This window comes from Odocoileus virginianus, chromosome 10, assembly GCF_023699985.2.
Source record: "Odocoileus virginianus isolate 20LAN1187 ecotype Illinois chromosome 10, Ovbor_1.2, whole genome shotgun sequence".
NCBI lineage: Eukaryota > Metazoa > Chordata > Mammalia > Artiodactyla > Cervidae > Odocoileus > Odocoileus virginianus.
In genome coordinates, this window is record NC_069683.1 from 13058124 (window position 1) to 13072503 (window position 14380).

General features: G+C 41.0%; 1 protein-coding gene across 8 annotated transcripts in view; it reads right to left on the bottom strand.

Moving 5' to 3' along the window:
- Positions 1–14380, bottom strand: part of ATG13 (autophagy related 13) — a 45566-nt gene that overhangs the window by 19354 nt on the left and 11832 nt on the right. For all 8 annotated transcript variants that reach the window (XM_020881804.2, XM_020881801.2, XM_020881799.2 and 5 more), the window contains 3 exons: positions 2929–3010; positions 1874–1954; positions 1369–1488 (listed from right to left, as the gene is read on the bottom strand). In XM_020881804.2, coding sequence (XP_020737463.1) covers positions 1369–1488; positions 1874–1954; positions 2929–2997 — 270 coding nt within the window. In that variant the 5' untranslated portion in view covers positions 2998–3010. The remainder of the gene's footprint in view (positions 1–1368; positions 1489–1873; positions 1955–2928; positions 3011–14380) is intronic.

Below are 14380 nucleotides of genomic sequence, written 5' to 3' on the forward strand. Positions count from 1 at the left end.
AAAGAGTTGGACACGACTGAGCGACTGAACTGAACTGATCACTTTTAAATTAATAAGTACAACATGGAATTCTCCTTATAATAAAAATTGTACATTATTTTTAATGGCCGCATAGTATTCTACCAGGGCTTTCTAGTGGCTCAGGAGCAAAGAATCTGCCTGCAATGCAGGAGAGCCAGTGTCTATGTGAGGGCAACTCTTTGGTTGCAGAAAGCGAGGACTAGTCTGTAGTTGAGGTGCCTGGGCTTCTCACTGTGGTGCTTCTCTTGTTGCGGAGCACAGGATCTAGAGCACAGACTCAACAGTTGCTCCACAGCATGTGAGATCTTCCTGAATCAGGGGTAGAACCTGTGTCTCCTGCACTGGCCGGCAGATGACCACTGAGCCACCAGGGAAGTCCAGTGACAACAGCTTAGGATCTGACACAGACGCCTGAGAGAGGAGAGAGCTCTTCCTTCCGGACTCCCTAAGGATCACTAAGGAAAATGGTTCATAGTATACACCGGTAATTCAATAAAGAGAATAGAATGCTTTGTTTTATCTAGTACTAAGATTTCCACAGAGTAAGTACTGACATCATTCACACAATGAAAAACTGAGAGCCTACTGTGTGCCATCCCAGGCACTGTGATAGGCACAGAGATGATTATTTATTATATCCTGCCTCGTTTCAAAAAGAATTGAAGAACTACACAGATAAACAAGATGTGGTATAGCTGCTGACCTCAAGAATAAAAGTATAAAGTATCAACAGGAAGATGTAATAATTGCCTACCATATTTCATTTATGTACTTTATAAATAAGAATTAAATGAAGAAGTATAGCCCCACAAGACTGTGAAGTGTGGTGGTGGAAGAGGTGGGGCTAAGTAATTTGGCCAGAGTTGCTCAGCTAGGCTCTGAATTTGGGTCTGTATAGCTCCAAACTCCATTAGCCTTTTATTATTCCATGCAGCCTCACAATCCTGTAGTGGAAACAGATTAATAAACATACAAAAAAAAATCTGCATCATGGAAAAAGGTGGAAAAACACATTAAAAAAAAAATCACATTCCAGCAAGTTATACTCTAAGAAACAAATATAAACAAAGCACACGGGAAGTCTCGAGAGGGGCTAGAAAGGGAGATCTTTTAGAGCATCCGAGTGTTGAAGGATAAGTAGAAACACATCACTTACAGATGATATATCGAAGATGAGAGTGAAGAGTCTACTTCAAGTGGTTGGAAGAATAAGTACAAAAACCATGACCTCCCTGGAGAACCATGAGACAATCAGAGAGGGAAAGTGCAGGAACAAGGCTGAGTTGGAACCAGAGTGTAAAGTGCTTTCGGTGCTGAGTTAAGACGCTGTCCTGGCCATAACCTTACCTCAGAAGTCTTGAGTGAGATCTCCACACACATGGACCTCCCAACAGCAGGCAGCTGCCCTGCCAGGGCCTTCTTTGCCTCATGTGTAACCTCTGGGATGTCTTTGATCGCTAAATTGAACTAGAATACAAGAAGAACTTTGTGTTAAACACTTGCAAGGAATATTATGGAATCAAAGTCGTAAGACTGGATGCTGAATAACATAGGCCTTGCCCTTGACTGATTAAGGACAGTCATTCACTTCTCCTTTCTCCTTAAGAGATGTCTTGTACCAAGGCCCCAAAATTCAGGTTGATAAGTTTTCACTCATCACAGAGGAAAACCAAAAAACATCCAGGACTAACATTCAATGAAGAACATACTTTGCAAGAGAATGGATCAAACAGAATTAGGCATTTTAATGTTATGACTTTGTAATACTAGAAATATTATTATTTATTACTACACCATGATTCCTTGTGACAAACATCATAGTATATCCCTCAGCAAAGAACAGAAATTTTACCCAGTCTGAACCCGTTGGGGAAGAAGATGAACGAGTACAAATCTTCTCTCCCAGTCGAGCCTGGACAATCACTTGGACAGTCTAAAAAAAACGAAACAAACAAAAAAATCAAAGATGAAAAGTTTCAACAAACTGATTTGGCTCCTAATCAGGATTAAAACCCTCTCAATTCAGGGTTAAAAAGATGCCAATGACCATAACTATACTTCAGGAAAGGATAAGATTTAAAACCATCAAGAACAGAAAAAACATGGCACAAAAATAATACTGTAAATATTCCTGAGGACCTAGTGTCAACCAATTAAGAGAAACCACAGTTTGAGGCTTGTAATCTATAATATACTCACATGGCAGAAGGAGAGCTGCACATGGCGGCTCTGACTTTCATAAAGAAACAAGTCCAATCGTAGGTTTAAATATTCACTGCCATACACTTATGTAATCATAGTAGATTTAAACCAAGGAAGCCACAATTATTCATATGACTTGGCCCATATGGCAAAAGTCTTCCGGCTAATTTTACAACCAGAATCTACTGCATGGCTTGTTCTTACATAGCAATGGTTGAGAGGAAGGAGATAGAGGTGGAAATGATTTTTAGATTTAGGAAAATATGCCTTCTAAAGTACTCAAAATCCAAGTTTTAGTTTTTCATTTACACAGAAGGGGACAATAAGTGAAAAGTAAGACACTTCAGAGGTAGATAGTTGACGCTTAGGGAAAGATGCCCAAACTGCTGTCCATTCTAGTCCCGTCTTTGTTCTCACCCCAAGGGAACATACTGTGCCAATAACCTGGCATAACAAGTTTGACATTTCTGCAAACAGGCCTGCAAAAAAAAAATGTTATTTTTTTTTTAACAAGTAGCTTCGGAAAATTGGAAGCTTTTTAGTTACACCCCCAGTACCGCCCCCAAATTTCACAGTTTGGTTTACAACAGACAGAAGTATCCCTTAAAATGGGCAAGCTGCAAGCTGTTATGCTGTATTTCTAAAAAGGGAGAGGCATGGAAGTTATTTCTAACAGTTCTAGGCTCAAGAGAACGGATATATTACCTTGAGGGCAAAAAACTTAATGAACTTGTCCAGGTCCTTTCTGTCCTGGGAATTAAGATCAGTTTCCATTGCCTATAGGAATCTAAAACAGAAAAAAAAAAAAAAGTGTTGAATAATGTGACTGTGTTTTAAAAGGGATTGCTACAACAAAGCATACAGAGATGGCATTGTCTACTAGCTGGATGAATACTCATGTAGGAGGTAAAACCTCCCCTCCCCTCGACTAAAGACACCAACATGAGAAACAGAAGATACTATCTTTTGAGGAAAATAAACTCCACACGAAGAGCTAAATCTATAGACCCAGAAAAAAGATGAGACAAGCCATTTTACCTGCATATGAAACTTTGAGCTTTTAAACTTATTCATTAAAAAAGTTTTATTACCCAGCATATGGAAGAGTAAGTTTTAATGAGGTGAAAACTTTATTAAAACATAAAATAAGTTAACATCCCTTCAACCAATCCAGGGATCAAACCCATGTCTCTTAGGTCTCCTGCATTGGCAGGCAGGTTCCTTATCACTAGCGCCACCTGGGAAGCCCAACATTCCTTCAAAAGACCACTAAATCAATTTAACTTTGGGCGGGAGTAGGGTGGGGGTGGGTTGAGAAGGGGCTGGTAAGAAGAAAGTATTTAGGGGAGAGAAGAGCATGAACAAAGGCATATAAGCCACAGGAGAAAAATGGGCTTGGAACTATTAAGTACTCCAATTTTCCAGAGATTGGGTATGGCTGGTTTGGGCCACAGCTCGAGCGTCTCAAATCCAGTGCTAGAGACTGACGCCAGAAAGGGGAGCACCCTCAAGGCTTTTGAGAAGAGGAAGCAGCACAATCCAAACGGTGCTTTAGAAAGAGCACTGTTGGCACCCTGTAGAATAATTCTGAGCACGCAAAGCAGGGAAATCAATTAGGTCCTTGGCAATAACCCAGGCTTGTGGTCAGGGCTCAAAGTCCAAGAGAGACAAGATTTGGAAATATGGATGGGAGCTATTTTAAAGGAAGAGCTGACGGGGTTTAAGGACTGAGTGCAAGAAGTTTAAGTGGGTTTCAGTTAACAAAAAAGAAAGTGAGAGGGAAAGCTAGTTTTAAGAAAAGGATAGAGTTGAAGCAGGAAATCATAAGTGCAAGTTTAAAACAACACTATTCTTTACTGAGGTGTGAACTTATACGCAGTTAAATGCACAAATCTTTAGTGTACAGCTCAATAAATATTTTATATGTAAACACTCATACAATGACAACCCAGATAGAGTTATAGAACATTTCCTATAAGCCAGAGGCTCATTTATGTCCCCTTGGTCAATAAGCCCACTGAGAAGTAACGATTATTTTAACCTCTATCACCATAGATTAGCTTTGTCTGTTTTGAATTTCTTATAAATGGAATCAAATAGTATGAACTCTCCTGTTGTGTAGCTTCCTATATTCAGTAAGATTCATTTACAATGCTGCATGTAGCAGTTCATTCTTTTTCATTGCTATGTAGCACTCCATTTTATGAATATACCACAATCTATAAATTCTACTGTTGATGAGCATTTGGGTTGTTTCCTGCTTTCAGCTACTATACTCTTACATGAGATTTTTGGTGAATAAAAACCCTCACTGGTATCAGATGTAAAGCCAGGAGCACTGATTTTGGGTCAGCAGGAATACCTTGTTTAATTGCACCTCACTTTACTGTGCTTCACAGATACTGCTTCCCCCTTTTTAAATTGAAGGTTTGTGTCAACCTTGTGTTGAACAAGTCTATCAGCGCCATTTTGTGTCTTGGTGTCATATTTTAGTCATTCTTGAAATATTTCAAACCTTCCACCACCAAAAAGACTACAATTCACTGAAGACTCAGGTGATGGTTAGCATTTTTTAGCAATACTCTTTTTTTTTTTGGCTGTGCTGGGTCTGTGTTGCCGTGTGGGCTTTTCTCTAGCTGCAGCAACGTGGGGGCTACTCTGCAGCTGCGGGGTGAGGGCTCCTCCCGTGGTGGAGGACAGGCTCTGGGGCGTGCGGGCTCCAGAGCACAGGCTCAAGCGCTGCGGTGCATGGGCTCAGCTGCCCTGCAGCCTGTGGGAGCTTCCCGGATCAGGGACTGAACACGTGTCTCCTGCACTTGCAGGTATACTCTTTACAAGTGAGACACCAGGGAAGCCCTAAAGTATTCTTAAATGAAGTTTTCTACATTTGTTGTTGTTGTTTTTCTAAGGCTATACTGTGGGGCATGTGGGATCTTGTTTCCCAACCAGGGATTAACCCGTGCCCCTGCACTGGGATCACTGGGCTGCCAGGGAAGTTCCTGCAATGTTGTGTTTTAAAGACATAATGCTATTTTACTCTTAATAGTTTATAGTTTAAACACAACTTTTATATGCACAGGGAAACAAAAAAAATTCATGTAATTCACTTTATCACAGTGATCCGGAACCAACCCACAATACATCCAAGGTCTGCCTGTGTTTAGCTTTGACAATTACTGCCAAATGGTTTTCCAGGGTCTGTACCAATTTACATCACCACCACAAACACACCGGGGCTCCTGCGGATCCACAGCCACAGCACCACTTGGAGCTGCTGGTTCTTTCATTTTAGCCATCCTGGTAGGAGTGTGGTGGTATCTCATTTAATCTGCACTGAATGACTGATGATTAAATTAAATGCCTTTTTAAAGGCATTAACTTAATGCTTAAATGATGACGGCCTTTCCCCTACTGGCACTTTTTTCATGTGTTCGTTAGACATTTGGATATCCTCCTCTTTTACAAAGTGCTAATTCAAGCCTCTTGCCCACTTAAACAAATATTAAAGTAAAAATAAAAAGACCTTTTAAAGCTTTAAACAGCTCAAGGCCCTGAAGCAACCCAGCCATAGACCCGAGGTAAGAATAGTGCTGGAGGATTGTGCTGCCCCTAAACTGGGGAAGTGTTCCTGCTATCAGAGAATCTACCGATGGAAACACTATAATGACATGACTCTTTCAACTTTTTGTACCACTGGAAGCACTAAAAGGATTATCCAATAACTAGAATTAGTTATTGACCCCGAAGTGGCGGTTGTGGGGGGGGGGTGTCTCCACAGAAAGACACCAGCACTTATTCTCTCCTTAGGCCTACGATACCAAGGCTGTTAATTCATCCTCTACAATATACACGTAATAGGTGGTTTACCTTTGCTTTGCTCTTAGAAAATTCCTTCTTTGAGTGCTCCCAGGATTATAAAGGGAAATTTGGCACAAACATTAACGAGAGATCCACAGTTGAACTTTTTCCCCTGCCCTTTACTATGCTAACCAATTACCAAATCCTTCAAACTTTTGCTTATATAAAATCCTTTATATTTGTGGCATTTTCATTTCCATAGATAACCACCTTAATTCAAGCCTCATTTCTTATCTGGAAGAGACACCAGATCTCACTTTACCTTTGAAGAGGATCAGGCTATGCCATTCTAAAATATGCTACTTTGGCATAAAGATTATTTTAAGCTAAAGACATTTGAGATTCAACAGATGTAGAAAACCTTTTCAGCGCTTCCCTTATCTGACTAAAAGCAGAAACTTCTAAGAAATGAGGACTGCCATAAATTCTCATTTCAGGTTGGCGTCTACTCCCAGGAGAGAGACCAAGAGTAAACCTAATATAAATCCCCCATCTGGGGGAGTTTCATGGTCATGAAAAAGATAAAAGACCATTTGCATCCACACAAGCAAATATTATCACCAACTTTCTTATCTCCCATTTGTTCTCCTAAACATTCGTGTTTCCTAAAGAAACTTGTTTCTTCTTCTCATAAAAGCCTATTACCCCTCTCTCTCTGCTACTAAGTTAGGCATAGAAATTCCAAATTTTTACCACTTCTTTGAACTATTCATCATTGAGCACTCCTCTGGTATAAATTTTGCAGGCTTTAATAAACTCTCTCTTTTCTCTTGCTAATCTTGTTTGTTAGTTTAATTTGCACACACCGAACTACTGAACCTAAGAGGGTACAGGAAAAGTTTCTTCCCCAACCCTCTAGATTATACGGCAAACCTCAGGTAACCACTGAACGGTTAGACTAGTACAGCACCGTGTTGTCATATTGCTCCTATATGCCAGAATTTTGGCTAAACTCCTCAGTCTGACCTTTAAGATACCACATGCAAAATCAGTAGGGAAAACAGGGAAGTGATTTTTGAAAAGGCAATTGGAAGCCTGTTGGCACTTTCAGGAAAGATACTGGACCCGAAACTAGCAAATAAAGGATGATCCTGGCCCAGGGTCTAGTGCTTGAATGTACATGCTCAAAAGAAACTAATTTTATTAGTTCAGTCAAGGTTTGGGGGGACTTCAGTTACAGGAGGGAGAAGGCGATGGCACCTCACTCCAGTACTCTTGCCTAGGAAATCCCATGGACGGAGGAGCCTGGTGGGCTGCAGTCCATGGGGTCACTAAGAGTCGGACACGACTGAGCGACTTCACTTTCACTTTTCACTTTCAGGCACTGGAGAAGGAAATGGCAACCCACTCCAGTGTTCTTGTCTGGAGGATCCCAGGGATGGGGGAGCCTGGTGGGTTGCTGTCTCTGGGGTCGCACAGAGTTGGACACGACTGAGGCGACTTAGCAGCAGTAGCAGTAGCAGCAGCAGAAGTTACAGGAGACAGTTTATATACATAAATGCAACTTATGCAATTTATTGAGAAATAAAACTGCTAAATAGAAAGGAAGCATCAAGTGATTGACATGTTGCCTCTCTTAAAAGGAGACCATTTTGGGGAAACTAAAATTCTATCAATTCACAATTAGCTTCATATAGCTTTCTTCACCTTGGGGGCATGTTGGAATTCTGACACCAAGAGGCTAGAGAGGGTCTTCTTCTTGGCTAACAAGGCACGTATTTGACTTTTTTCTTTCTCTTTTTTTGACTTTTTCTTTACAGACAAGTACCCATATTAGTCATTGTTACCAACATGTTATAATTGCCAAAATGACTAACTACATTAAGACCCCCGATGGGACAGGTTTTAAGAAAAATACGCTGCTTAAGTCGCTTCAGTCTTGTCTGACTCTTTGTGACTCTATGGATGATAGCCCGCCAGGCTCCTCTGTCCATGGGATTCTCCAGGAAAGAATACTGGAGTGGGTTGCCACGCCCTTCTCCAGGGGATGTTCCTGACCCAGGGATCAAATCTGTCTCTCTGAGTCTCCAGCACTGGCAGGAGGGTTCTTTACTGCTAGTGCCACCTGGGAAGCCTAAGAAAATATATCGGCTTCTAGAGGACTAAGCCACAGTAGGGCTTTTAGGTCTGTTGTTGTTGTTCTTTGCAATCCCATGGGCTGCAGCACAAAAGGCTTCCCTGTCTTCCACCATCTCCTGGAGTTAGCTCACTCATGTCCATTGACTCAGAGGTGCCCTCCCACCACCTCATCCACTGATGCCCCTTCTCCTTTGGCTTTCAATCCTTCCCAGCATCAGGGTCTTTTCCCAATGAGCTGGCTCTTCAAAACAGGTGGCTAAGGTATTGGAGCTTCAGCATCAGTCCTTCCAATGAATACTCAGGGTTGATTTCCTTTAGGATTGACTGGTTTGATCTTCTTGTAGTCCAAGGGACTCTCTAGAGTCTTCTCCATAACCACAATTCAAAAGCATCAATTCTTGAGCACTCAACCTTCTTTATGGTCCAACTCTCACATCCATGTATCACTAATGGAAAAACCATAGCTCTGACTATATGGACCTTTGTCAGTAAAGTGATATCTCTGCTTTTTAATACCATACCTAGGTTTATCACAGTTCTCCTTACAAGGAGCAAGTGTCTTTTAATTTCATGACTGTAGTCACTGTCCACAGTTATTGTGGAGCCCAAGAAAATAAAATCTGTCAGGGTTCCCACTTTTTCACTTTCTCTTTCCACTTTTCCCCTTTCTATTTGCCATGAAGTGATGGGACCAGATGCCATGACCTTAGTTTTTAATGTTGACTTTCAAGCCAGCTTCTTCACTCTCCTCTTTCATCCTTACCAAGAGGCTCCTTAGTTCCTCTTCACTTTCTGCCACTAGAGTGATATGTGCGTATCTGAGGTTGCTAATATTTCTCCTAGCAATCTTGATTTCAGCTTGTGATCCATCCAGACCGGCATTTCACACAACGTACACTGCACGGAAGTTAAACAAGCAGGTGACAATATACGACCTCGTCATACTTCTTTCCCAAGTTTGAACCAGTCTGTTGGTCCATGTCCAGTTCCAACTGTTGCTTCTTAACCTGTTTACAGATTTCTCAGGAGTCAGGTAAGGTGATCTGGTATTCCCATCTTTTTAAGGATTTTTAAGAATTCCCTTGCTTTCTCCATGATCCAATGAATACTGGCAATTTGATCTCTGGTTCCTCTGACTTTTCTAAACTCAATTTATACACCTGAAAGTTCTCAGTTCACCTATTGCTGAAACTTGGGAAATCTGTATGCATGTCAAGAAGCAACAGTTAGAAATGGACATGGAACAACGGACTGGTTCAAAATTGGGAAAGGAGTATGTCAAGGTTGTGTACTGTCACCCTGCTTATTTAACTTATATGCATAGCACACTGTGCAAAATGCTGGGCTGGAAGAAGCACAAGCTGGAATCAAGATTGCCGGGAGAAATAGCAATAACCTCAGATATGCAGACGATACCATCCTTACGGCAGAAAGCGAAGAGGAACTGAAGAGCCTCTTGATGAAAGTGAAAGAGGAGAGTGAAAAACCTGGCTTAAAACTCAACCTTCAAAAAATGAAGATCATGGCATCTGGTCCCATCACTTCATGGCAAATAGATGGGGAAACAATGGAAACAGTGACAGACTTTATCTTCTTGGGCTCCAAAATCACTGCAGATAATGACTGCAGCCATGGAATTAAAAGACGTTTACTCCTTGGAAGAAAAGCTATGACCAACCTAGACAGCATGTTAAAAAGCAGAGACATTACTTTGCTGACAAAGGTCTGTCTAGTCAAAGCTATGGTTTTTCCAGTGGTCATGTATGGATGTGAGAGTTGGACTATAAACAAAGCTGAGCGCCGAAGAATTGATGCTTTTGAACTGTGGTGTTGGAGAAGACGCTTGAGAATCTCTTGACTGCAAGGAGAACAACCAGTCAATCCTAAAGGAAATCAACTCTGAATATTTATTGGAAGGATTGATGATGAAGCTGAAACTAATACTCTGGCCACCTGATGCAAAGAACTGACTCACTAGAAAAAGACCCTGATGCTGGGAAAGACTGAAGGCAGGAAGAGAAGGGGACGACAGAGGATGAGATAGTTGGATGGCATCATCAACTCGATTCACATGTGTTTGAGCAAGCTCTGGGAGTTGGTGATGGACAGGGAAGACTGGCATGCTGCAGTCCATGGGGCTACAAAGAGCCAGACACAACTGAAGTGAACTGAAACATAGCTTGAAGGATTTTGAGCATAACCTTACAAGCATGTGAAATGAGTGCAACTCTATAGTAGTCTGAATATTCTTTGGCATTGCCCATCTTTGGGACTGGAATGAAAACTGATCTTTTCTGGTCCTGCAGCCACTGGTGAATTTTTCAAATTTGCTAACATACTGAAGGCAGCACTTTAACAGCATCATCTTTTATGATTTTAAGTAGCTCAGCTGGAATTCCATCACCTCCACTAGCTTTGTTTGTAGTAATCCTTCCTAAGGCCCACTGACTTCATGCTCCAGGATGTCCAGCTCTAGGTGAGTGAGTACACCATCATGGTTACCCAGGTCATTAAGATTTTTTTGGTATAGTTCCTCTGTGTATTCTTGCCACCTCTTAACTTCTTCTGCTTCTGTTAGGTCCATGCCATTAATGTCCTTTATCATGACCATCCTTGCAGGAAATCTTCCCTTGATATCTTCAATTTTCTTGAAGAGATATCTGTCTTTTCCATTCTATTGTTTTCCTCTATTTCTTTGCATTGTTCATTGAAGAAGGCCATCTTATCTCTCCTTACTGTTCTCTGGAACTCAGCATTCAGTCAGTTATATCTTTTCCTTTCTCCCTTGTCTTCTGGTTCTTTTTTCCTATTAGGTTGGTGCAAAAGTAATTTTGGTTTTGCGTTGTTGAACTTTGCCATTTGATACTGGAATACATTTTTAAATAAAGGTGGCTATGTTATACATCATTATAACACACATTTCTTGCTTTATGTGTTTTTGCTAATGACATTACTTGCTGTTTACATTTATTTTAGATTATAGAAATGATGTTATAGACAAAAAGCAAATTTGAGTGACTTGTTTATTGGAGTTAAAAATGGGTAGTAAAGAAACAGAGACAATTCACAACATCAACAACGCATTTGGCCCAGGAACTGCTACGGGACATACAGTGCAGTGGTGGTTCAAGAAGTTTTGCAAAGGAGATGAGACCCTTGAAGATGAGGAGGGTAGTGGCTGGCCACTGGAAGTTGACAACCAACTGAGGACAATCATTGCAGCTAATCCTCTGACAACTGCACGAGAAGTTGCTGAAGAACTCAATGCTGACCATTCTATACTCATGTGGCATTTGAAGCAAACTGGAAATGTGAAAAAGGTTGATAAGTGGTGCCTCATGAGTTGACTGAAAATTAAAAAAAAATTGTTTTGAAGTGTCATCTTCTCTTATTCTATGCAACAACAAACAATTTCTTGATCAGATTCTGACGTGTGACAAAAAGTGGATTTTATACAGCAACCAGCGATGATCAGATCAGCTGATGGACTGATAAGCTCCAAAGCACTTTCCAAGGCCAAACTTGCACCAAAAAAAAGTCATGGTCACTGGTGGTCTGCTGTCCGTCTGATCCACTACAGCTTTCTGAATCTCAGCAAAACCATTACATCTCAGATGTATGTTCAGCAAATCAATGAGATACACCAAAAACTGCAATACCTGCACCCACTATTGGTCAACAGAATGGGCCCTATTCTTCTGCAAGACAACACCCGACCGCATGTCACTAACCAAGACTTCAAAAGTTGAGTGAATTGGGCTATGAAGTTTTACCTCATCTGCCATATTCACTTGACCTCTTGCCAACTGATTACCACTTCTTCAAGTATCTCAACAACTTTTTGCAGGGAAAATACTTCCATTACCAGCAGGAGGTAGAAAATGCTTTCCCAAACCAGATCTGAAAGAGACACATGTACTCCAATGTTCATCGTAGCACTGTTTATAATAGCCAGGACATGGAAGTAACCTAGATGCCCATAAGCAGACGAATGGCTAAGAAAGCTATGGTACATATACACAATGGAATATTACTCAGCCATTAAAAAGAAAACATTTGAATCAGTTCTAATGAGATGGATGAAACTGGAGCCCATTATACAGAGTGAGTAAGCCAGAAAGATAAACACCAATACAGTATACTAACGCATATATATGGAATTTAAAAAGTTGGTTACGATAACCCTATATGCAGGACAGAAAAAGAGACACAGATGTATAGAGCAGACTTTTGGACTCTGTGGGAGAAGGCGAAGGTGGGATGATCTGAGAGAATAGCATTGAAACATGTATATTATCAAGTATGAAACAGATTGCCAGCCCAGGTTGGATGCATGAGACAAGTGCTCAGGGCTGGTGCACTGGGAAGACCCAGAGGGATGGGATGGGGAGGGAGGTGGGAGGGGTGATCAGGATGGGGAACACATGTAAATCCATGGCTGATTCATGTCAATGTATGGCAAAAACCACTACAATATTGTAAAGTAATTAGCCTCCAACTAATAAAAATAAATGAAAAAATAAATTAAAAAAAAAGAAAGAAAATGCTTTCCAAGAGCTCATCAAATCCTAAAGCACAGATTTTTATGCTATGCAAATGAACAAACTTATTTTCATTGGCAAAAATGTGCTGAGTGAATGGTTCCTATTTTGATTAATAAGTATGTGTTTGAGCCTAGTTATAAGGATTTAAAATTCATGGTCCAAAACTGTATTTACTTTTGTACCAACCTAATATCTGTAAAGCCTCCTCAGACAACCACTTTGCCTCCTTGCATTTCTTTTTCTTTGGGATGGTTTTGGTCACTGCCTCCTGTATAATATTATGAACCTCTGTCCACAGTTCTTAGGCACTCTGTCTACCAGATCTAATCCTTTGAATCTATTCATCACCTCCATTGTATAATCATAGGGGTTGACTTTGATCATACCTGAATGGCCTAATGGTTTTCTGTACTTTCTTCAATTTAAGCCTGAATTTTGCAATACGGAACTCATGATCTGAGCCACAATAAGCTCACAGCATTGCTTTTCTTGACTGTATAGAGCTTTTCCCTCTTCATCTGTAAAGAACATAATCAATCTGATTTTGGTATTGACCATCTGGTGATGTCCAAGTGTAGAATCATCTCTTCGGTTGTTGAAAGGGTGTTTCCTTTGACCATCATGTTCTTTTGACAAAACTCTGTTAGCCTTTACCCTACTTTATTTTGTACTCCAAGGCCAAACTTGCCAATTACTCCAGGTATCGCCTGACTTCCTACTTCTGCATTTCAATTCCCTATGATGAAAAGGCCATCTTTGTTTGGTGTTAGTTCTAGAAGGTCTTGCAGGTCTTCATAGAACGGGTCAATTCCAACTTCTTTGGCATCAGTGGTTGGGGCACAGACCTGGGTTACTATGATGTTGAATGGTTTCCTTTGGAAACGAACCAAGATCATTCTGTAGTTTTTCAGGGTGTACCCAAGTACCGTATTTTGGACTCCTGTTGACTGTGAGGGCTACTCCACTTCTTCTAAGGGATTATGGCCCACAATAGTAGATATAATGGTCATCTAAATTAAATTTACCCATTGTCATCCATTTTAGACCACTGATTCCTAAGATGTTGATGTTCAGTCTTGCCATCTCCTGCTTGACTATGTCCAATTTACCTTGATTCATGGACCTAACATTCCAGGTTCCTATGCAATACTGTTCTTCACAGCATCGGACTTTACTTTCACTACCAGATACACCCACGACTGAGCGACGTTTCTGCTTTGGCCCAGCCACTTCATTCTTACTAGAGCTTTAAGCAATTGCCCTCCACTCTTCCCTAGTAGCATACTGGACACCTTCGGACCTAGGGGGCTCATCTTCCAGTGTCATATCTTTGTGCCTTTTCATAATGTTAATGGGGTTCTCAAGGCAAGGATACCGGGGCGGGTTGCCATTTCCTCATCCAGCGGACCACATTTTGCCAGACCCCTTCACTACGACTCGTCTGTCTTGAGTGCTGGCTTTGTATGGCATGGCTCACAGCTTCATTGAGCTACACAAGCCCCCATGCCACGACAAGACTGTGATCCACAAAGGCGAAGGCTTTCAGGTCACCACTCAGTTTAAGTCAAGGTCATCTTGCCTCTTAACAGTCTAGTCTCTCAATTATGTAGCAAACTCTTCTGTAAACATTCAAATTTCTTTTCCCTTTCTTGTTAATACACTGAAAGAGTAAATTC